Here is a 24,629-nt window from a genome sequence, read left to right as displayed (position 1 = left end):
TGGCTCAAGTAGTAAGTGCTAGAGTGCTAGCCTTGGGGAAAAGCTTGGGGACAGCACCCAAACCCTGAATTCAAGCCTCCTGACCAGTAACAAAAGAAACAACAGCAAAGCAATCAGACATTCCATCACAGGCTGCCATGATAGCTTGCTGAGGGAGTGACCTCCTCCCTGGGCCTGGATTCCTGCTCTTTCTGGAGCTCCTTCTGTAATTGGTGTTCTTCTCTGTCATAAATTTCTCCCTCTACTAGAATATTCTTCTTTTTTTTTTGGCCAGTCCTGGGGCTTGAACTCAGGGCCTGAACACTGTCCTTGGACTTTCTCAAGGCTAGAGCTCTATCACTTGAGCTTCAGCACCACTTCTGGCTTTTTTCTATGTATGTGGTACCAAGGAATCAAACCTGGGTCGTTATGCATGCTAGGCAAGCACTTTAACCACTAGGCCAAACTCCCGGCCCTGGCCTACAATATTCTTATAGCTAGAAGTGGTGGTGCACCTGCCATAGCAGCACCTGGGCAGCTGAAGCAAAAGAATTGTGAATGAGAGGTCAGCCTTGGCTGCATAGTGAGGCCCTGGAGGGGGAAGAAGGGGAATGGGGGGGGGAGAAGAGGAGGAAGAAGAGCGAGGGAAGGAAGAAAAACTAGATACAAACAGGCAGTGAAACTCCTATCCTACAATCCATAGTGGGGCATGCCTGTAATCCCCACATTTGGAAGGCAGAATCATGAGCTCAAGGCCAGCTTGGGCCACACAGTGAGTTCTAGACTAGCCCGGGAGCCTCGGTGAGGCCCTAACTCAAATCAAGCAACAATCCAAGTCCCATTGTCTCATGGGTGAACAACTGGAGCTATTGCATTGAGACTAAGTCAGGGATGGGGGGATGTGGAGAGACCTGTGGGAAGACGTGGGTCCCGCATCTGTAGGTCTGTAGCCCCGTGTCTTAGAGATCCAGATGCCCAATGGTCTCCAGGACAAAGTGCAAAGCAGAGCTGGACATGAAATGAATACAAGATGCAGCTTTCCTAGCCACTCCTGCTTCTGAATCACCTTGAAATCCAGACATTAATGGGTGCAGCCTCCTAAAGCTTGGGCTTGTTCCTCTTTTGAACAACTCTCACGAAATGTCACCGTGTTAGTGGGAAACAGTTCTTGGAGTACCAAGACAACAACCAAATGGTGACTGTGCAGCAGCCCCTCTTCATGGCAGCCTCGGCTTAACATCTGCTTTATCCCTGTCCTCCATTTCTATGTCTTCCATTTGCTGCTGTGCCTGCACCCATCAACTTTCCCTTCTCCCCTTCCCCTTCCCTATCCCCTCATCACAGCTGGTATCATCACACTGCCAAGTCCAATGGTGTGTCCTCAGTCTCCCTCAGCTAATGTTTCAACAGTGTGTGACACAACTGACTGCTCCCTCCATAAAACACCTGCCACCACCATCATGTCTTCTTAGATGTTGCTGTCTCACGGCTCACTACTCACAATGTCACATAACTACCGCTTCTGCTTGGCATTGCTGATTTTTCTTCTTCCTCTTCCCCTTCTTCTTCTTTCTCTCCCCCTCTTCTTCCTCCCCCCCTCCTTTAGATTGAAGCCAGGGCTTTGTGTATCTTAGGCAAGCATTCACTGAACTATAGCCTCAGTCCTGCTCAGTCCTATAAACTTAAAACTCATCTCAAATTTGTTTGTGTATTTATTTATTTATTTGGTTAGTTCAATTTGTGCCTGTACAAATAGAATTCAGGGCTCTTGCCTGGCATTTTCATTCAAGCTTGGCATTCTACCATTTGAACCTACACCTCTACTTCCTATGTTCTGGATTCTAGCTGGAGAATAGTCCCACACTTTCTGCAAGCCATAAGCCAGAACAGGAATTTTGTCCAGTGTGAAGACATACTATCATTTTCCTCATCTCTGAGAGTTATAGCAAGGCCCCATCTTCAGAGAGGGCCTATTGCTTGATACTAAGCTACTTGTGGTGCTTATAGATGTAAAGCAATCACAGCTTGGAGAGTTTGGGGACAGTTTGCCACAGTGTTGGGTGAAAGAGGGCCACAAGAGATGGTAGTGGGGAGATTACTGCACACGCATGTTTACAGAAACACTATTCAAATAGCTACACTATGGAGTCAGCCTGTTTCTATCAAGTGTTGAGGAGATAACACATATGTGGTATATGCACACAATGGATAGCACTCAGCCCTAAAGAAGAATAAAATCAGACCAGATCACCAATGTTCCACATCTATAATCCTAGCTACTCAGAAGGCTGAGATCTGAGGATTCTGGTTCAAAGCCAGCCAGGACAAACAATTCTATGAAATGCCTATCTCCAGTTAACCAGCCAAGAGCCAAGAATGAAGCTCTGGTTCAAGTGGTAGAGGACCCACCTTGAGTGAAAAAGCCAAACAAGGGAGGAGAACCTGAGTTAAAGCCTGTGAAGGAGGAGAGGAAAGAGAAGGAAGAGGAAGAGGAGAGGGGGAGGGAGGGAAGAAGGAAGGAAGGAAAGAAGGAAGGAAGTTTACTTGCAGAAAAATGGAAATTATCGTGTTAAATAAAATAATCCACACAGACAAACAAATATTGTCACAGATATTGTCTCCCATAGAATTCAGAACTAGAGCTGGGAGCATAGCCTAGTGGTAAAGTGCTTACCTAGCATGCACGAAGCCCTGGGTTTGATTCCTAAGTACCACATACTCGGAGAAAGCTGGAAGTGGTGCTGTGGTTCAAGTGGTAGAGCACTAGCCTTGAGCAGAAAGTTTTCAAGGGCAGTGCCTAGGCCCTGAATTGAAACCCCACAACTAACAAAAAAAATAGAACTAAAGAAAAGGAAATGACAAGAGTGTAGAGTGGAAGAACTGTTTCCTTTTGGTTTTGGTTTTGTTTGGAAGTGGTGCTGTGGCTCAAGTGGTAGAGCTCTAGCCTTGAAATAGCCCAAGGACTGTACTCAGGCCCTGAGTTGAAGCCCCAGGACAGGTCCCCCCCCCAAAAAAGGTGGAAAAATGTGAATAAAATACTTCATACACATGTATGTACACAGAATAATGAGACCTGTTAAGGGAAAAGAGGTTAAGGAAGAGTAACAAAAGTATCTCTTTTTTTTTTCTTTTTCTTTTTCTTTTTCTTTTTTTTTTTTTTTTGCCAGTCCTGGGCTTACGTTCAGGGCCTGACCACTGTCCTTGGATTTTCTCAAGGCTAAGACTCTACCACTTGAGAACCACTTCCACACTTCCAGCTTTTTCCTATATATGTGGTACCGAGGAATTGAACCTGGGTCTTCATGCATGCTGGGCAAGCACTCTACCACTAGACCAAACTCCCAGCCCCAGCAAAAGTATCTTAAATGCACATATGAAAATGCCACAATGAAATCTTTTTTTTTTTTTGCCAGTCCTGGAGCTTGAACTCAGGACCTGGGTGTTTTACCTGAGCTTCTTTTTGTTCAAGGCTAGTACTCTACAATTTGAACCACAGCACAACTTCTGGTTTTTTCCGTATCAAACTCAGGGCCAGCCGCATAATGAAATCTTTTGTACAACTAAGATATGCTAATAAAAAATACCAGACCCTTTATGTTCAGGGGTCTGACTCTTACCCCCCAAAATTTTAGGCTACCATTGAATTATTTTTAAAAAGAGACGAATGTGATCTAATTCATAGTTTAGAGAAATCTTTCTAGGGGCTTGTAGGACATGGACTGGAGAGGAGCCAGAATTCGGCACAAAGTCTAAGTGGAGATTGCTTTGGCTAATTTGGTGAAAAAGTGACTAGGGCCTGAGCTAAGGCACTGGCTGAGGGGATAGAATGCCAGATGGCCTCCATAAAAATACCAGGCACCAGTCCAAGCCTGAAGGGGAGATGTTGTCAGGCAGGGGTGGTTTTGAAAAATATCTGCTTAATTTAAACAGTATCTTATGTGTCAATAGAATCCACTTATTTTGTTCAACTTTCATGTCTGTTTGTGTGTGTGTGTGTGTGTGTGTGTGTGTGTGTGTGTGTGTGTGTGTGTGTGTGAAGAAACAAAGGTTTCTCTCAACAACTTGCAATAAATGTTAAGGATAAACAGAGGCAAGAGTTTTAAAAGCTCTTGTGGCCAGGCTGGGAGTGTAGCCTAGTGGTAGAGTGCTTGCCTAGCATATATGAAGCCCTAGGTTCATTTCCTTGGTACCACAAACATAGAAAAAAAATGCAGTGACACTGTGTCTCAAGTGACACAGCGCTAGCCTTGAGCCAAAAGTGTCCAAGGACAGTGCCCAAGCCCTGACAGGACTGGCAAAAAACAAAAACAAACAAACAAAAAAAAACTCTTGTAACCAGGCACCAGTGACCTATAATCTTAGCTACTTAGGTGGTTAAAATCTAAAGATCACAGCTTGAAGCCAGCCTGGGCAGAAAAGTTCATGTGATTCTTATTTCCAATTAACCACCAAAAAAGTGGACCTGTGGCTCAAGTGATAAGAGTGTTAGCCTTGAGTACAAAAACTCAGGGACAGACTCCAGACACTAAAACCCCAGTACTGGTAAAAAACAATAACAACACAAATCATATATATGTGTTTGCTATAGCTATATATATTTATGTATATTTTATATATTTATATATAGTATATATCTATGTACAGATTTATCTATCTCTATATCTCTCTATATCTATATTTATATTTGTATTTATATCTATATCACAAGGTCAAAAATGGCAACATCAGATATCCAATGTCAATTCCAGATGGCTGGAAACTCTGCTCCGGGTGTGGGCATGCATGTGGCTCAGAGGTAAGCACTGAGGGCTTTCTTGGCTTTTGTTTTCTGGGTTTGCTTGTTTGTGCTTGTTTGCTTGTTCTTGTTCATTTGTTTGTTTGTGAGGTTGGAACTGGAGCCTCCCCCATGCTAGGTACATGCTGTGCCACTGAGCCTCATCCCGAGGCCCAAGCTCAGAGCTTCGAGTGGGAACAGGACAGTTCTCTATCCCCACATGCTTCTCCCTTTCTAAAATGGTAAGAATTCCTGGAAAAGCAGCTGCCTCTTCTTGCCTCATTTTCCCAGCAGTCCTAGGAGAATGTTCCAAAATGGATTAGATTCAGTCCCAAGGGGACTCTGGGAGGAGGAACTCACACGTAACTCTACAACTGGAAGACACCCCAGAGGTGCAGTGGGCACCACAGAGCTGACCATTCCCATTCTTCTGCCCTCCCAGGAAGAAGCAAACCTTCCGTACTCCTTTCTGGGACCATCAACTGCAGAAGCAATATTTCATCTTGGTTCTCCCTCAAGAGATCTGGAGAACTCTGCCTGCTGTATCTTTGTGTTATAAAGTGTGGCTCCCAGTCGGGTGAGGTGGCTCACACCTGTAATCCAAGCTACTCAGGAGGCTGAGATCTGAGGAGCTCAGTTCAAGCCAGCCCAGGCACTAAAGTCCATGAGACTCTTATTTCCAATTAACCATCAGAAAAGAGGAAATGGCATTGTGGCTCAAGGGGTAGGGTGGTAGCCTTGAGCTGAAGAGCTGAGGAACAGCACCCAGGCCCAGAGTTCAAGTTCCATGGCTGACAAAAATAACTAAATAAAGTATGGCTCTTTACTGGAAATTCAAATGAAAATGGTGTGCCAGGTAGTAGCACACACCTGTAGTCCCAGCTACTCAACTATTCAGGAAGCTGAGGCAGGAATATGGCTCAAGCCTGGGAATTTGAGGCCAGCCTGGGAAACAGCAAGACTGTACTCTACTACATAAATCTCTTCTTTCATGAAAGATAGAAATAGACCAATGGAGGACACTCTTAGAAGAAGAACACAAAGGCCCAATGTCTATGTGCCTCTGATCAAAAAGAATAATATTTATTAAATTGAACTTCAGGAAATGGAAACAAGAGATTTCTTTTTGTCATGTTTGTTCATTTATCTGTCTTTCGCAGGGTTAGAGGGCCACAGAAATGGAGGGATGACAGGTGAATAAATGTAGCAGCAGTACTCAGTAGAAACCATGTTGAAAATGAACTGTATAACTTGTGAATGGAAATGGGAGGGGAAAACTGGGAGAGAGCAAAGGAAAGGGTGACATTGTCCAAAAAGAAATGTATTCATTACCTCATTTATGAAACATCACCTTTATATACAAATGAAAACTGTGGTTAAGTGGGTTCTGGACCTTTATCTCTGAGATTTACTAATATGTGAATGAGGGCCAAGGACTCAAGGAACATCAAGTCATTTCAACAGGAAGGGGCAGAGACACAGCCAAAGGTCCTGGTAAGTCCTTTGGGATTGTAGCAAGTTATCTTCTAGAGCACATAGTCCCATCATTTTGGCTCTGATGAAAACCCCTTAAAGACACATTATAAATAACGTGGCTCATGGTTGTAATCCTGGCTACTTAAGAAGCTGAGATCTGAGGATTGCAATTTGAAGCCAGCCCAGGCAGAAAACTGTATGAGACTCTTATCTCCAATTGACAACTGAAAAGCTATAAGTGGAGCTGTGGCTCAAATGGTAGAGTGCTAGCCTTGAGCAAAAAGAAAAGCTCAGGGTTGGGAGTTTGTCCTAGAGGTAGAGTGCTTGCCTAGCATGCATGAAGACCCAGGTTCGATTCCTCGGTACCACATACATAGAAAAAAGCCAGAAATGGTGCTGAGGCTCAAGTGGTAGAGTGCTAGCCTTGAGAAAGTTCAAGGACAGTGCTCAAGCCCTGAGCTCAAGCCCAGGACTGGCAAAAAAAAAAAAAAAGAAAGAAAGAAAGAAAGAAAGGAAGGAAGGAAGAAAGAAAAGAAAAGAAAAGCTCAAAGACAGTATCCAGTCCCTGAGTTCAAACACCAGACACAGTACACACAAAAAAGTATGCAGTAGCTAGGCCCTGGTGGCTCCCACCTGTAATCCTAACTACTTAGTAGGCAGAGATCTGAGGATCATGGCGGTTCAAAGCCAGCCCAGTCACTAAAGTCCGTTAGACTCTTATCTCCAATTAACCACCAGAAAACCAGATGTAGTGCTGTGGCTCAAATGGCAGAGCTCTAGGCTTAAGCTGAAGAGCTCAGGGACAGCGTCCAGGCCCCGAGTTCAAGCCCCACAAACTGACCCCCCCCCCCAAAAAAAAAGTGTGAAGTGGCAGCCAAGTGCTTGTCTACAATGCTCAAAGCATGCACAAAGGGTTCCATCTTTCACAGCACAAGCATCAAGGCCAGAGAAGGCCCACTGGAGGAATAGCCTCGGGCAGAACTGGGCAGTCTGTATTCATTTTCTGTTGTGGATAACAAAGCACATCAATACAGAAGCTTAGAATGGCAGCCATTTCCTCTCATAGTTCCCATGTATAGGAACCTGGGTCCTGGTTAGCTAAGCCCTCTGCTTGGCATCTCACAAGGCTGCAAGCTAGATCTGCGGTCTCATCCAAAGTTCAGAATCACGTTTCAAGCTCCAGCAGCTATGAGCAGAATCAATTTCCTTGAAGCTGAATAACTCATAAGTAGAGAAACTTTCTTAAAGCCAGCAGGAGAAGCACAGCCCTGGTGGCTCACGTTTGTAATCCTAGCAGGAGGCTGATATCTGAAAATCATAGTTCAAAGCCAGCCCACAGGAAAGTCCATGAGACTCTTATCTGCAATTAACTGCCAGAAAACCAGACATGATGCTGTGGTTCAAAATGGCAGAGCAGGGCCGGGAGTTTGGCCTAATGGTTAAAGTGCTTGCCTAGCATGCATGAAGACCCGGGTTTGATTCCTTGGTACCACATACGTCCAAAAAAGCCGGAAGTGGTGCTGAGGCTCAAGTGGTAGAGCTCTAGCCTTGAGAAAGTCCAAGGACAGTGCTCAGGCCCTGAGCTCATGCCCAGGACTGGCAAAAAAAAAAAAAATGGCAGAGCACTAACCTTGAGCAAAACTTGCTCAGGGACAGTGCCCAGGCCCCAAGTTCAAGTCCCACAACCACCAACAACAAAAAGCTAGCAGAGTGTCTTTCTGCCTCCTTCTATCTCTGACTTCTAGACCCTCTGATGAATGACTCACTTATTTCGTTAAGTTGAACAATTAGGATCCTAATTATATCTTCAAAACCCCTTCATCTCTGCAGTACAATATAATCACTGGGGTAGCATCCTATCTCCTTTTCTTTATTCTTTTGGCTAGAAGTAAATTTGCAAGTCCTGCCCACATTCAGTGGAAAGCTATAATAGTGTGGGGCATTGGTGTTCATTTCAGAATCCTGCCTATTACCCAAGCCAAAGGTTCTGCAGAGAACAGTTCAGTGGTTAGAGGGATGATTGGAGAGGGTGATGATTTTTTTTTTCTAGGCATGGGGCTTTAACTCAGGGCCTGAGCACTCTCCTTGGGTTTTGCTCAAGGTTAGCACTCTGTCACTTGAGCCACTTCACCACTTCCACCTTTTTCTATGCATGTGGTACCGAGGAATCGAACCCGGATCTTCATGCATGCTAGGCAAGCACTCTACCACTAGGCCAAACTCCCAGCCCGAGAGTGATGATTTTATGAGACCAAAACTTATAAGACCAGTGTCTAGGCCCAACCCTGGTGGCTCATGACTATAATACTACTCGGGAGGCTGACATTTCAGCATTGTAGTTTGAAACCAGCCTGAGCCAGCCCATCCATAAAACCAAAAAGCCAAAAGTAGAGCTGTAGCTCAAGAGGTGGACTGCCGGCCTTAAACAACAGCAACAAAAAATGCTCAAGGACAGCATCCAGGTCCTGAGTTCAAGCCCCAGGACTGGCACAAAAGAAAAAAAAAAGATGCATCAGAAATGAACTTCAGAATCCAACCTTGTATGGTAGAAAGCTCTTTACAGATGTAGTTAAGGTAAGGATCTTGAGATAAGATCCTTTTAGATTAAAATGGGCTCCAAAGCCAATGACAGGCACCTTTGTAAAAGACAAAGAAAAAGACATATAAGGATCTGGCTAGAAGGAGAAATTGGGGTGATATCTCTAAGTCCAGGAATGCCAACGGTTTCTGGAGTCCTCAGAAGCAAGTCAGGAAGCAGAGAAAAGAATCAGTCCTGCTGACGCCTTCATTTCAGACACGTGGCCTGCAGAGCTGTGAGGGAATACCTTTCTATTATTTAATCTATTATTTTAAGCATTGCTTTCTTTTGAGACAAGGTCTTACTATGGAGCCCAGGCTGGCTTTGAATTCACTAGGCAGCTCCAGCTAGTCTGGAATTAAAAATTCCTGGACAATCATTCCCCTTAAAGTCTGGGAAGGTCATGGTCATCTGTTTTGGGAGGCTTGGGAAATAATGCACGCACTGGCCATTCTCTCCTTCCTTCCTTCCTTCTTTCCTTCTGTCCTTCTTTTCTTTCTTTCTTTTTTTTCTTTTTCTTAGTGCTTGTACTTGAACTCAAGGCCTGAGCACTATCTTTGGGCTTTCCTCAGGCTAGCACTCTACCACTTGAGCCACAGCACTGCTTTTTTTTTCAAATATTTTTATTGTAATTAATAGAAGGGTTACATTATATTCACCAGATAGAAGGTGCATTACTTCACATACATTGATACCCTTTCTCATGTCTTGGTCCCCATTTCCCTCCTCCCCCACCCCTCATTGCTTTTTTTTTTTTTAATGTATGTGGTATCAAGGAATGGAACCTGGGTCTTCATGCATGCTAGGCAAACTCCCGGCCCATACTGGCCATTTTCTTCATAATAATTATCAGGGTCAAGGAGATGGACCTGCCATCTCAGTTCAACCTGAACTCACATGCTATACACAGCAGGCCAGAGGGAAAGGTCATAGAGCAGTGGCCCCCTCAGCTATGAAAGCACTGTTTTTTGTTTTTGTTTTGTTGTTGTTTTTGCCAGTCCTTGGGCTTGAACTCAGGGCCTGGGTACTGTCCCTGAACTTCTTTTACTCAAGGCTAGCTAGCATTCTACCACTTGAGCTATAGCAAGCACCACTTCTGGCTATTTCTGTTTATGTGGTACTGAAGAACCGAATCCAGGGCTTCATGTATGTTAGATAAGCACTCTACCAAGTCACGTTCTCAGCCATGCATCATGGTTTTATGGCTAGAGAGATAGCCATATATCTATCTCTCTAAGGAATGTATAACCTTGGGCTGGGAGTGTGACCTAGTGGTAAAGTGCTTGCCTAGCATGCGTAAATCTCTGGGTTCCATTTCTTGGTACCACATACATAGAAAAAGCTGGAAGTGGTGCTGTAGCTCAAGTGGTAGAGTGCTAGCCTTGAGGTAAGCCCAAGGTCAATGCTCAGTCCTGAGTCCAAGCCCTAGGACTGGCAAAAAAAAAAAAAGCATAATTTGCCTGGCATACATGGAGACCTGGATTTGATTCCTTGGTATCACATACATAGAAAAGGCCAGAAGTGGTGCTGTGGCTCCAATAGTAGGGCTCTAGCCTTGAGAAAGCCCAAGAACAGTGTTCAGGCCCTGAGTTCAAGCCCCAGAACTGGCAAAAAAAAAAAAAAAGGATGTATAACATATAAACTATGACCTTCTTTACTATTTACCGTTACATAAAAATAAGTAGTCTGCTACTATAAGTAAATAAGACTTAAACAGGAGAGAAGTCTTCCTGTTCTATAAAAGTCTTAAGTACAAGCAGCTATGGCTGAAATGGGGCTCCATGCAACTGAATAGCCAGGCTCCTTTTATCTGGTTCTTCTGTCATCTGTAACACACAGTTGCCATCTGTGGCTGTTTCAGTTCTCGCTGTCACACTTGTATTCAGTATGAAAGTAAGAAAGGGACAAGGGAGATAGGCCTTTTCCCTGTAGCGGCACATCTGGAGGTGGCACATTTCTGTTAACTAGAGCGTTGTCACCTAGTCACACCTAAGGCTGCAAAATGTTTTCAGCTAGGAGGCCATTTTTCTTAGCCAAAACTTTGGGTTTCCCCCTCAGCCTAATTTTGATTATGTTCTAAAAACTAAGTGCCAGTGATTGTACATAGAGAAATGGGAATGAAGACTTTTCACTATGGTTTGAAGCCAGGTGCCAGTGGCTCACACCTGTAATCCTAGCCACTCAGGAGACTGAGATCTTAGGACAGCTACTTGAAGGCCACCCAAGTAGAAAAGTCCATGAGACTCCTACTTACTGCTAATCAACAAATAGCTCCAAGTGGAAATATGGCTCAAGTGGTAGAATGCCAGCCTTGAGCAAGAAAGTCAGGCAAGAGACCGGGAGTTTGGCCTAGTGGTAGAGTGCTCGCCAGCATGCACAAAGACCCGGGTTTAATTCCTCAGTACCACATATATAGAAAAAAGCTGGAAGTGGTGTTGAGGCTCAAGTGGTAGAGCTCTAGCCTTGAGAAAGTCCAAGGACAGTGCTCAGGCCCTGAGCTCAAGCCCAGGACTGGCAAAAAAAAAAAAAATGGCAGAGCACTAACCTTGAGCAAAACTTGCTCAGGGACAGTGCCCAGGCCCCAAGTTCAAGTCCCACAACCACCAACAACAAAAAGCTAGCAGAGTGTCTTTCTGCCTCCTTCTATCTCTGACTTCTAGACCCTCTGATGAATGACTCACTTATTTCGTTAAGTTGAACAATTAGGATCCTAATTATATCTTCAAAACCCCTTCATCTCTGCAGTACAATATAATCACTGGGGTAGCATCCTATCTCCTTTTCTTTATTCTTTTGGCTAGAAGTAAATTTGCAAGTCCTGCCCACATTCAGTGGAAAGCTATAATAGTGTGGGGCATTGGTGTTCATTTCAGAATCCTGCCTATTACCCAAGCCAAAGGTTCTGCAGAGAACAGTTCAGTGGTTAGAGGGATGATTGGAGAGGGTGATGATTTTTTTTTTCTAGGCATGGGGCTTTAACTCAGGGCCTGAGCACTCTCCTTGGGTTTTGCTCAAGGTTAGCACTCTGTCACTTGAGCCACTTCACCACTTCCACCTTTTTCTATGCATGTGGTACCGAGGAATCGAACCCGGATCTTCATGCATGCTAGGCAAGCACTCTACCACTAGGCCAAACTCCCAGCCCGAGAGTGATGATTTTATGAGACCAAAACTTATAAGACCAGTGTCTAGGCCCAACCCTGGTGGCTCATGACTATAATACTACTCGGGAGGCTGACATTTCAGCATTGTAGTTTGAAACCAGCCTGAGCCAGCCCATCCATAAAACCAAAAAGCCAAAAGTAGAGCTGTAGCTCAAGAGGTGGACTGCCGGCCTTAAACAACAGCAACAAAAAATGCTCAAGGACAGCATCCAGGTCCTGAGTTCAAGCCCCAGGACTGGCACAAAAGAAAAAAAAAAGATGCATCAGAAATGAACTTCAGAATCCAACCTTGTATGGTAGAAAGCTCTTTACAGATGTAGTTAAGGTAAGGATCTTGAGATAAGATCCTTTTAGATTAAAATGGGCTCCAAAGCCAATGACAGGCACCTTTGTAAAAGACAAAGAAAAAGACATATAAGGATCTGGCTAGAAGGAGAAATTGGGGTGATATCTCTAAGTCCAGGAATGCCAACGGTTTCTGGAGTCCTCAGAAGCAAGTCAGGAAGCAGAGAAAAGAATCAGTCCTGCTGACGCCTTCATTTCAGACACGTGGCCTGCAGAGCTGTGAGGGAATACCTTTCTATTATTTAATCTATTATTTTAAGCATTGCTTTCTTTTGAGACAAGGTCTTACTATGGAGCCCAGGCTGGCTTTGAATTCACTAGGCAGCTCCAGCTAGTCTGGAATTAAAAATTCCTGGACAATCATTCCCCTTAAAGTCTGGGAAGGTCATGGTCATCTGTTTTGGGAGGCTTGGGAAATAATGCACGCACTGGCCATTCTCTCCTTCCTTCCTTCCTTCTTTCCTTCTGTCCTTCTTTTCTTTCTTTCTTTTTTTTCTTTTTCTTAGTGCTTGTACTTGAACTCAAGGCCTGAGCACTATCTTTGGGCTTTCCTCAGGCTAGCACTCTACCACTTGAGCCACAGCACTGCTTTTTTTTTTCAAATATTTTTATTGTAATTAATAGAAGGGTTACATTATATTCACCAGATAGAAGGTGCATTACTTCACATACATTGATACCCTTTCTCATGTCTTGGTCCCCATTTTCCTCCTCCCCCACCCCTCATTGCTTTTTTTTTTTTTTTTAATGTATGTGGTACCAAGGAATGGAACCTGGGTCTTCATGCATGCTAGGCAAACTCCTGGCCCATACTGGCCATTTTCTTCATAATAATTATCAGGGTCAAGGAGATGGACCTGCCATCTCAGTTCAACCTGAACTCACATGCTATACACAGCAGGCCAGAGGGAAAGGTCATAGAGCAGTGGCCCCCTCAGCTATGAAAGCACTGTTTTTTGTTTTTGTTTTGTTGTTGTTATTGTTGTTTTTGCCAGTCCTTGGGCTTGAACTCAGGGCCTGGGTACTGTCCCTGAGCTTCTTTTACTCAAGGCTAGCTAGCATTCTACCACTTGAGCTATAGCAAGCACCACTTCTGGCTATTTCTGTTTATGTGGTACTGAAGAACCGAATCCAGGGCTTCATGTATGCTAGATAAGCACTCTACCAAGTCACATTCTCAGCCATGCATCATGGTTTTATGGCTAGAGAGATAGCCATATATCTATCTCTCTAAGGAATGTATAACCTTGGGCTGGGAGTGTGACCTAGTGGTAAAGTGCTTGCCTAGCATGTGTAAATCTCTGGGTTCCATTTCTTGGTACCACATACATAGAAAAAGCTGGAAGTGGTGCCGTAGCTCAAGTGGTAGAGTGCTAGCCTTGAGGTAAGCCCAAGGTCAATGCTCAGTCCTGAGTCCAAGCCCTAGGACTGGCAAAAAAAAAAAAAAAAAAAAAAGCATAATTTGCCTGGCATACATGGAGACCTGGATTTGATTCCTTGGTATCACATACATAGAAAAGGCCAGAAGTGGTGCTGTGGCTCCAATAGTAGGGCTCTAGCCTTGAGAACGCCCAAGAACAGTGTTCAGGCCCTGAGTTCAAGCCCCAGAACTGGCAAAAAAAAAAAAAAAAGGATGTATAACATATAAACTATGACCTTCTTTACTATTTACCGTTACATAAAAATAAGTAGTCTGCTACTATAAGTAAATAAGACTTAAACAGGAGAGAAGTCTTCCTGTTCTATAAAAGTCTTAAGTACAAGCAGCTATGGCTGAAATGGGGCTCCATGCAACTGAATAGCCAGGCTCCTTTTATCTGGTTCTTCTGTCATCTGTAACACACAGTTGCCATCTGTGGCTGTTTCAGTTCTCGCTGTCACACTTGTATTCAGTATGAAAGTAAGAAAGGGACAAGGGAGATAGGCCTTTTCCCTGTAGCGGCACATCTGGAGGTGGCACATTTCTGTTAACTAGAGCGTTGTCACCTAGTCACACCTAAGGCTGCAAAATGTTTTCAGCTAGGAGGCCACTTTTCTTAGCCAAAACTTTGGGTTTCCCCCTCAGCCTAATTTTGATTATGTTCTAAAAACTAAGTGCCAGTGATTGTACATAGAGAAATGGGAATGAAGACTTTTCACTATGGTTTGAAGCCAGGTGCCAGTGGCTCACACCTGTAATCCTAGCCACTCAGGAGACTGAGATCTTAGGACAGCTACTTGAAGGCCACCCAAGTAGAAAAGTCCATGAGACTCCTACTTACTGCTAATCAACAAATAGCTCCAAGTGGAAATATGGCTCAAGTGGTAGAATGCCAGCCTTGAACAAGAAAGTCAGGCAAGGGACCGGGAGTTTGGCCTAGTGGTAGAGTGCTCGCCTAGCATGCACAAAGACCCGGGTTTAATTCCTCAGTACCACATACATAGAAAAAAGCTGGAAGTGGTGTTGAGGCTCAAGTGGTAGAGCTCTAGCCTTGAGAAAGTCCAAGGACAGTGCTCAGGCCCTGAGCTCAAGCGCAGGACTGGCAAAATAATAATAATAATAATAATAATAATTTTTTAAAAAGAAAGTCAGGCAAGAACATGAGGCTCTGAGTTCAAGTCCCACTACTGGAACACTCACACACACACACACACACACACACACACACACACACACACACACACACACACTGTGGTATGGCACTGTCTAAAGATTGAGAGTCGTTAAACAACATGATTGCATGTATTCTCCCAGTTCAGATAGAACAAATACCATAGTGAGAAGTCTTCATTCCCATTTCCTGGTAAGGGAGCAGGAAATGCTTTTTTTTCAATTTCTTCCTTCATTGTTATACCAAAATGAATCTTTGCTAAAATTGAAATCCGAGAATCAAAATTTGAGATCAGCTGGGGAAATGTTCGTGAGACTCATCTCCAAGTAACTTATTTTCAGTTGAGCCTTGAGCTTAAAAAGAACTTTAGTTCAAGTCCCAGTGTGAGCGCACGTGCTCTCTCTGTCTCTCTCTCTGTCTCTCTCTCTCTGTCTCTCTCTCTCTGTGTCTCCTCTCTCTCTCTCTCTCTCTCTCTCTCTCTCTCTCTCTCTCTCTCTCTCTCTCTCTCTCTCTCTCTGTCTCCTCTCTCTCTCCCCCCCTCTCTCTCATACACACACAATATAAGTGTGAAGCAACAGGAATACAATGAGTGAGGAGGGACAGGAGGGCCAGTGTGTGCCACGCACCTCTGCTTGGGCCCCTGGGACCTGCTAACATGTTCTTATTTACAAAGGGGGCCTTTGTTGATGCAATAAAATCCAAATGGAATCACACTGCATTAGGTTGAGCCCTAAACCAGTAACTGATGTTCTTAGGAGAGAATTTGGGGCACAGTGTTCTCAAAGAAGCCCAGGTGAAGACAAAGGCAGAAGTTGGACAGATGCATCTACGTGCTGAGCCACTGGCCATCACCAGAAGCCAGAGAAACGAGGAAGAGCTCCTCCCGAAACCTCAGGGAAAGCACGAGCTTGCCAGTGCCTTGAGTTTGGATGTTTAGTCTTCAGAGCTGAGTGAGAATAAATTTCTATCATTTTATATCATCCAGTTTGAGTAACTTGTTGCAGTAATCCTTATATAATCTTATAGTCATCTTCTTTTCCAATTTCATGGACCCTAGATGATCTAAACACATCCTCTGTGCCCTCTGCACATCCCCGACTTCTATCATACTGTAAGTGCTGCCTCAGCAATCATAGGCAGGCCAACCAGAAACAGATTTAGGGTACAGGCCAGACCAGAGCCTGAACACAGAAACAGAGCCAAAGCCAAAGATAAAGGGTCTACCCATATAACTAGTCCCGGATAGCTTTATCTGTCACAAGAAAAACCACGAGGGGCAAACCCACACTGACAAAGCAAGTGAGTCCCAGATCCAAGATGCTACTCTAAGCAGGACTAACTACAGGACTAACTACTTATTCTACACACACACACACACACACATACAAAATGATTCTATTATACATTATTAATATATATCAATTTGTGATGTGCTGTATTTTACATATTTGGGGGGTATGTAGAGCTTGAACTCAGGGTCTGCACACTGTCCTTACCATCTTTACTCAAGGTTGGCACTCTATCACTTATTAAGCCACAGCTCCACTTCTGGCTTTTTGATGGTTTGCTGGAAAGAAGAGACTCATGAACTTTCCTACCCAAACTGGCTTTGAACTATGGTCCTCAGATCTCAGGCTCCTCAGTAGCTAGGATTACAGGCGTGAGCCACTGATGCCTGGCTAGATCATTTCACACTAGGGCTCCCCTGCACATACCGCTCTTTCACATACAGAAGCTTCTTTAGGTCCTCAAAACTAGTTTGCAGCTGGGTGCCAGCTACTCAGGAAGTTGAGCTATGGGTCCAAGTTTGAATCAGGAAAGTCTCTGAGATTCTTTTTTTTTTTTTTTTTTTTGGCCAGTCCTGGGCATGAGCTCAAGGCCTGAGCACTGTCTTTGGACTTTCTCAAGGCTAGAGCTCTACCACTTGAGCCTCAGCACCACTTCCGGCTTTTTTTTTCTATATGTGGTACCGAGGAATCGAACCCGGGTCTTTATGCATGCTAGGCAAGCACTTTAACCACTAGGCCAAACTCCCGGCCCCGTCTCTGAGATTCTTATCTCCAATAAACTACTCAGAAAAAGTTGGAAGTGGTGATGTGGCTCAAGTGGTACAGTTCTAACCTTGAGTACAAACAAGCTCAAGGACAGTGCTCAGGCCCTGAGTTTAAGTCCCAAGATTAGTAAAAAAACAAAACAAAACAACAACAACAAAAAACTAGTTTGTATACCCTGAGCAGAGCAGGCAGATCTGCATTTGATTTAAGGCAAGCAAATGGTTTGAGTGGTTAAAATAACAGGCAGGCATGGTGGCACATACCTGTACTCCCAGCACTCAGGAGTTGAAGGAAGGAGGATGGAGAGTTCCAGGCCAATCCTGACTACACAGTGAGAACTTTTCTATAAAAAAAAAAAATTAAACAAGAAAAGTTAAGTCACTTCTTGGTGTCACCAGGTGGTTAGCAGAAAAGAAAACAAATGCACTTTGGTCAGATTCACACTGGCTTTGCTGTTCAGTTTCTCAAAGGCTTGATTTCTATTTGTAGTGTTTGGCATAGCACAGTTGTTCCATCAGTGCTCACTTCCTCCCCCACTTCTTATTTTTTCATCTAGGAAGTCTGCACTGTTTATATTACCTCAGTGATGCTTTCAACTGAATAAAAGAATCTGTCTACTCAACTCATCCCTCCAAAATTTATTAGTCTTGTGTGTGTGTGAGAGAGAGACAGACAGACAGAGACGGGGAGATAGAGACAGAGAGAGAGGGAGAGAGAAAGATAGTTCTAGAGATTGAACTCAAGGCCTGTGTTATGTGCAAGCTCTACCACTTGAACCACAGCTCCACTTCTGGCTTTTTGGTGGTCTGTTGGAGATAAGAGTCTCAGAGACTTTCCAGGCAGGGCTGGTTTTGAGCCATGATCCTCAGCCTCCTGAGTACCTAGGATTACAGGCATGAGCCACTGTCACTTAGATTTTCATTCATTTTATCAAATAATTGAATTAATTTTGTGCTCTTTTCTAGCGCTGATAGTTGAGGCCTTATGAAAACTGAAGCAGGCTTCCAGTCCAGCTAACAAGGCTGGGAAATTCACATGTTATATCCCACATCACCATCAGGGGGCGCCAAGCATCACTTATGCCTTGCCATAAACTCATGTCCAAGACTAGAGTTTTAGAAGGCCCATCATTCCGGCTACCCTCACTCCCTTCCTTATAGGCTGGAGAAGAGAGAAATTATTTTCTACAAGGAAAAGCTGCTTCTACATCCTAAGTGCTGAGGGATGAAGCTAATGTGGAATTACAGGCCAGTGATTGCCCAGGAGAACCACAACATGTATTCACCACCAGCCTCTAGAAGCATCTGCTACCAGAGAGATCTCCCTTCCCAGATCACCTAATCGACATCTCTGGAGAACCTACTTGTTCCTCATGCTCTCTCCAACTCAACCCCCTTTTCCTTTTCCTGTCACATCTGCTCCATTCCCAGCTCCTGCTTCCAGACTCTGGGAGAGCCAGAGGCTCCAGGGCTCTTTAGTTCTTTGTAGGTCTGTAAGTCTTCACATCTCTGGAATCAGAGCATGGTTATTTGTCTTCTAGAGTTCAAGTACTCCAGCCTCCAGCTGGCAAAAGCAGCCTGCTGCCCCTCCAAGGATGTAAATCTCCTTTGACTTGACACCCAGCTACATGTTGCTAGAGAGATGAGCAGAGGGGCTGCCTCTGGCAGCTGTCAGCCGCACTGGTAACAATCTGCAGATGGAATTCACAGCCCTGTCCAAGCCTAAACACTCCAAAGGAGGCTGACAGTTGGCATACAGGGACGTGTCAGACAGGACCCATGTAGTCACTCTTCAAGGCTAATTCTATAAACCAAACCCTCCCCCATCCAAAATCATCTTATCCCCCACTAGGACTGACAGGACAACTTTCCTTTGAGATGTTGAGAAATATACCCAGAGATGGTGAGAGAAGGCTCTTTGACTTATCCCTAGGCCCAGGAAGACTTCCTTCTCCACTAAGCCATAGTTCAAAAGTGGAGCTCTTGCCAAGGAACCTTCCACATGCAGACACCAGAGACCTCACACTGCCCTGGGTTGGAAGGAGAAAGTCATCTTTGGTATGCAAACACCCTGAAAAATACAACCTGGGCTCCTGGGCCGAAGGGGGGGGGTGGAAGGACCGAAGGAGTAGGTCCAATCCACTGGGGACACCCTTATGTGGAAATGCTCTGAGCTTATCCTGAGGGCCGATTGAGGTTCGAAAATTAGGGCCCCTGGACTTGAGTCAGCATGGCCTATGGTCTTTCATGACGCTTAAATATGAACCCACAAAGTGATTCAGAACTTTTATCTTTCCATACTTGTCAGAGAAGTTATATAAAAATTCAAATAAGCCAGGCACCAGAGGCTCATGCCTGTAACCCTATAACTACACAAGAGGTTGAGATCTGAGAACTGCAGTTCAAAGCCAGCCAGGGCAGACAAATCTGAGAGACTCTTATCTCTACCTAATGAATAAAAAGCCAAAAGTAGATTTGTGGTTCAAGTGGTATAGCACCAGCTTTGAGTGAAAAAGACAAGCGACAGCAAAAGGTTCTGAGTTCAAGCCCCATTTTCTGTAAGCACAAGTACACACTCTACGTATGTGGACATGCACACGCCCGCGCACGCACGCGCACGTGCGCGCGCGCACGAACACACACACACACACACACACACACACACACAGGTACACACACACTAATAAGTTAGAAAAGTTTCCACAGCTCAGATCTCTAATTCCAGTTTTTCTTCAAGAGAACAGATTTCTGCATCCCAGAAAGAAGATGGGAAGATAGAGATTTTGGAACTATGTAACATCCAAGACATTTGTCCAACACAAACAATATTCTGTGCCTCCAGATTCACTCAGGAAGTACTGGTTCCTGACAGTGATGAGACCTTATGAATCCTCTATTGGCTTATAGCAGGAGAGATGATAAAATGCCCAAGGCACTAGTCCCACACACAACAAATCCTGTGGCTCCTATGGCTTTGCAACTCACTTGCAAGTAGATTCCAAGAGTTTCAGACAAGATAGGGAAGGGGTGGGATGAAAGGCTCTGCAGTCCCCTTCACCCAAACAGACTTCAGGTTTTGTTTGATGAGGATTAGAAGGAAAGGGACAGGGATTAGTGCTGATTTACTGCTTCTGTCAAAAACCAGCTCTGAGTAAAAAGAAAGAAGTGAATGGATTATGAAAAGAAAACAAATGGAGATAAAACGAGGGCAAAGGACAAACTGCCTTCAGTAATATTTATTAATTTGATTTTAAATGGAAAAGAAGGGATCCTTTCCAACAGATCCCCTTCCTCCTAAGCCTGTAGAACCCCCACCCTCCCAACCCCGAAGCATCCTCCTGACGCTGTGGTGAGGTAGATCAGAGCTGTTCTGGGTCTCAGGTGAGACACTGGTGCTAGGACAACTCCAGGGACAAATCCAAACCTTGGTCTTTTCTAGCTTCCTGCCTCTCCAGGCCAGAGCTGGGCTACCGAGTTTAGAGAAAGTGGAGCTGTGCATTCATGGGTCTGGGACAGCAGGAAGGAGGGACATGGGTGCCCCTCCCCCAGTACACACGAGCTACAAACACCCCCTTGCCAAAGCCATGTGGTTGGTCTGGGGCACCATCCTGGTGACTCCCAAGCTGCTGAGGTAGTAGTGGAGTTCAGGGCTTTCCAAAACTGCTCAGGTAAAGAGAGAGAGAGGGTGGCAACAAAAATCCACTTGCAAGCAGAGATCCAGCCGGCAGTTTCCCCGCTGGGGTCTCCCTAGGGCTCATTCAGAGCACAGCGTAGAGACCTGCCAGAGCTTCTGCATCCCTGGAGTTGTTTCTTGTCCTTCCGGCCAGGAAAAGTCCCCGGAAAAGCCTGCAAAATGGAGATAGTAATGTATTAGAGTGGGAACCCCAGGAACTGGGGAAGAATGAGTCTAGAAGGCGTCAGTATACAAAAGCAGGAGGGCCTGCCACAAAACTCCCACCCTCCACTCCATCCTAGCCCTGAGGATCGGGAAACAAATTCCCACTGGCCGCTCCCTTGCTCACCGCCTGCTGTCCTTTACACCGGAAATGGGTTCTCACCTCCATAGCCATCAAACCTAAGAGAAAAAGCAGAATGGAGGCCGGGCAGTTGGGAGGATTCCCTGGCTCTCTATGCAAGTCCCAGCCAGGTGTAGGAGTAGCCAGAAATCCAGACAGGCAGAAGAAGAACCTAGCGGGGGGACTACTAAGTCCTGCGCTCAAAAGAGAAGACAGGGAGCCAAATCCCAGCTCCTGTGTTGACTGAGACCTGGGGCTCTCAGTTCGAGACCGGCCTGGGCAGGAAAGTCTCTTGTAACAAGTCCAGAACAACTCTTAACCTCCAATGAATCAGCAAGGAAGACAGAAGTGGAGCTCTATGGTTCAAGTGGCAAAGCGCTAACCTTGAGCAAAGAAACTTGTTTCCAGGCCCTGAGTTCAATCCCCAGGACCCACGCACACACGCGCACACGCGCGCGCACACAGGCACGCGTACTCTGCTTCCTCCCTGAGCCGCGGTCCCTCCGCCGGCGTTACCCACCCGTCGAGCCCAGCGCACGGCCTGGACCCGGGCTGGCTGGCCAGGGCCGCGGGGCTGCTCGGTGCGGCTCGGCCCGGGGGAGCGGCGGCGGCGGCGGCGGCTCGGGGCTCCTCCGGCCGGCAGCGGCACAGCAGGCGGCGGAAGGCGTTGCGGAAGTCTGGGCTGCGGCAGTAGATGAGCGGGTTGAAGGCAGAGTTGGCGTAGCCCAGCCAGTTCAGAGCGAGGAACACTGGGCCAGGAACCACCGCGGGCCCCACTAGGGCGCGCAGCACGTTGGCGAGGAAGAAGGGCAACCAGCAGAGAGTGAAGGTGCCCATGATGAGACCCAAGGTGCGCAGGGCGCGGTGCTCGCGGAGAGGCAGGAGGCGCGCGGGCCGCCGGGCTTCGGGCGAGGCGCAGGCCACCGCAGAGGCTGGGGACGGAGAGCGCGGCGGGGCGGACGGGGAGGACGGGGCGGACCGGGACTCCTCCGGAGGGAAGCGGCCCCGCTCCCGGCGCAGCAAGCGCAGCTGACGCCTAGCCACGATGAAGACCCGCGCGTAGACGAAGAGCATGACGAGCAGCGGCAGGTAGAAAGACACGGAGGAGGAGAGCAGCGCGTAGGGCATGTTGGAGGCGAAGGAGCAGCAGCGCGGGTTGGAATGGCACCGCTGCGCCTCGGCGTCGGCTCCCACGCGCCACCACTGGCTCATGATGGGCGCGAACGACACCGCGGCCGACACGATCCACACCAGGACCACGGCCGCCCGGGCGCGGCGTTTGGTAACCAGCGTGCCGTAGCGCAGCGGGTTGGTTACAGCCAGGTAGCGGTCCACCGCCAGGGCGCAAAGGGTTTCGATGCTGGCGGTGACGCACAGCACATCCACCGACGTCCACAGCTCACAGCCAGTCGCGCCCAAGGGCCAGTGGCCGGTCAGTGCCAAAGTAGCTCCCGGAGGCACGACCAGGAGTCCCACCACCAAGTCGGCGGCGGCCAGCGAAGTCACGAACACGTTGGTCATGGTCTGGAGTCTCGGCGTCCTGGCGATGGCTACGATCACCAGCAGGTTGCCTCCCACCGTGGCCAGCGCCAGCAGCGCCCCGGCTAGCGCCGCCGCCCACGGTACCCCCGGTAGCCCACTCGTGTCGGCGCTATTGGGAGCCACGGTCGGAGCGTCTGGCCACGCAGCCATGCTGGCGTCGCGCCTGGGGCAGGAGGGCCCCCGGGTCTCCGGGCTCAGGGGAGGGGGCAGCAGGACGGGAGAGCGACTCCCCCTGTCTGGGCCATCTTCCCCAGGCGAAGGGGGTGAGACCGGCTCAGCTCCCCCCACACACACCTCGGCCCCCACTCCTTGAAGCCACAGCTCAAGGGGAGGAGTGGCAGCGTTTAAAGGGGCAGCGGCCAATACTCTCCAGCAGAGAGGCCTCAGGAGGGAACTGGAGCGTGGAGAGGGACACCCCGCCGTGATCAGTCCACCCCTCCATAGCCCTGGCCTAAGGGCCCAGCCGAGACGCCCTCTCTGGGCACTGACTTCCTGGAACTCCACAGCCTTTTCTACTAGGCCCCACTGAAGCTTTACCAGGTCAGGACAGGACCCTCCCAAGACAAGCAAAAAACAAAAACAAAAACCTGCATTAGCCTCTCCTCGACTCCAGGTTCTGTGCCCCCTCCCCCCACACACACTTCATTTCTTCATTTTTAAACCGTAGTACTGAGATTTGAACTCAGGGCCTTTTGCTTAGCCTGCAGGTCTACCACTTGAGTCAGCCTCCAGCCCTTTTTGGCTTTGGTTATGTTTTGAAATAAGATTTTGCTTTTTGTTGCTGATTTATTTTATTTTGTTTAAGTCATTAGGGTTTGAATTCATGTGCTTGTTGGGTTGGCACCATGTTTCCTGCCCTCTGGGTAAACTTTTTTTTGCCCAGGTTGGCTTCAAACTTCAGTTCTCCCCACCTCAGCCTCCAGAGTGGGATTACAAGTAGTCACTGTGATTTATTTTTACATTTGTTTGTTTGTTTGTTTGAGACAAGGTCTCGGTATGTAGCTTATGCTGATCTTCAACTTGGAATGTTCCTGCCTCAGCCTCTCAGTGCTGGGGTTACAGGCAAGAACCACCACATCAGACTTACTTACAGTGCCCCTCTAAAGCTTTTAAATTAAGTAATATAGGAGAGCCAATATCCTCTCCTCTCCCAAGGATTCAGATAATGAGATTTGTATCCTTCCCCTCCTTCTGCTCCATTTACCTTGTCTTCCCTTTCAGTTTTCTGTTCTTTTTTCCTTTCCAGCTACTGGAGAAATGACTGGATTTCAGATTTCCCATTGCTTACCCATTTTCACTTGCATGTCAAATTATGCAGCATCAGATGCTGACAGGTTTCATATCTCCATCTCCCCCTGCGTACAACTTGTACCAATAAAAACTATCATAAAAAACATACTGCATTTAAAATCAATGAATACAGGCTAGGGGCATGGCTCAAGAGGTAGAGCATCAACTAGTGCAAAGCTATAAATTCACATCCCAGTACCATCAAAGAAAGAGGTGGAAAAACTATCAAAGGAACCCGGGAGATGGAAGGATTAGGAAGAGCTGGGCAAGGTAGTACAAACTTACATTCCCAGCTTTTAGGAAACTAAGGCAGAAAGAGTTCATGTTTGATCCCAGCCTGGGCTATGTTGTAATACCCTGCTCCCAAAAGGTTTTTGGTGTGGTTTTTGTTTTTCATAGTTATTGTTCAGTACTGAGTTTTGAACTCAGAGTCTTGAGTTGGAAGGCTGTGCTCTCCACTTTGGGGTTTTTTGGTGGTTAATTGGAGATTTTCCTTCCCAGACTGGCTGCAAACCTTGATCCTCAGGTCTCAGCTTCCTGAGTAGCTTGGATTACAGGAGTAACCTACTAACACCTGGTTCTCCCCCACCTCTCCTTTCCCCACCCCAGTGCTAGGGTTTGAACTCAGGACCTGGGCACTGTCCTTGAGCTTTCTCGAGGCTAGCACTCTACCAATTGAGCAACAGCACCATTTCCAGTTTTTCCTGTGTTTGTGGTACCAAGGAATGGAACCCAGGACTTTGTGCATGCTAGGCAAGCACCCTACCACTAAGCCTCACTCCTAGCCCTTCTTTTTTTCTTTTTAACTGGGGATGAAACTC

The 24,629-nt window shown here is 46.5% G+C and overlaps 1 protein-coding gene across 5 annotated transcripts; it reads right to left on the bottom strand.

Moving 5' to 3' along the window:
• Positions 1–5,827: 5,827 nt before the first annotated feature.
• On the bottom strand, positions 5,828–22,767 carry Adrb3 (adrenoceptor beta 3). Of its 5 annotated transcripts, none has more exons than XM_090353916.1 (5): positions 21,497–22,767; positions 21,019–21,035; positions 20,739–20,806; positions 17,225–17,304; positions 5,828–6,030 (listed from the first exon to the last, which is right to left on the bottom strand). In XM_090353916.1, exons 1-5 carry the CDS (start codon positions 22,666–22,668, stop codon positions 5,970–5,972), a joined length of 1,398 nt encoding a protein of 465 aa, XP_090210042.1. In that variant the 5' UTR covers positions 22,669–22,767; the 3' UTR covers positions 5,828–5,969. The 5 variants fall into 5 exon arrangements, with proteins under 5 accessions (XP_090210042.1, XP_090210043.1, XP_090210041.1 ...); XM_090353915.1 differs by lacking the exon at positions 5,828–6,030 and adding an exon at positions 11,870–12,533; XM_090353917.1 differs by lacking the exon at positions 21,019–21,035.
• Positions 22,768–24,629: the final 1,862 nt, after the last annotated feature.

This window comes from Megascapheus bottae, chromosome 20 (genome assembly GCF_031878675.1).
Source record: "Megascapheus bottae isolate mThoBot1 chromosome 20, mThoBot2.hap1, whole genome shotgun sequence".
Lineage (NCBI taxonomy): Eukaryota > Metazoa > Chordata > Mammalia > Rodentia > Geomyidae > Megascapheus > Megascapheus bottae.
The sequence above is the reverse complement of the archived record's forward strand: the minus strand, read 5'-3'. Positions and strand labels throughout refer to the sequence as shown.

Coding starts and splice junctions, on each gene's coding strand:
- Adrb3 (XM_090353915.1), bottom strand. CDS start 22,668: ATGGCTGCGTGGCCAGACGCTCCGACCGTGGCTCCCAATAGCGCCGAC. Junction 17,305..20,738: donor GGATGCAGAAGCTCTGGCAG/GTCTCTACGCTG, acceptor TTTTTTTTATAG/AAAAGTTCTCACTGTGTAGT. Junction 12,534..17,224: donor CCTGAGTGCTGGGAGTACAG/GTATGTGCCACC, acceptor ATTCCCTCACAG/CTCTGCAGGCCACGTGTCTG.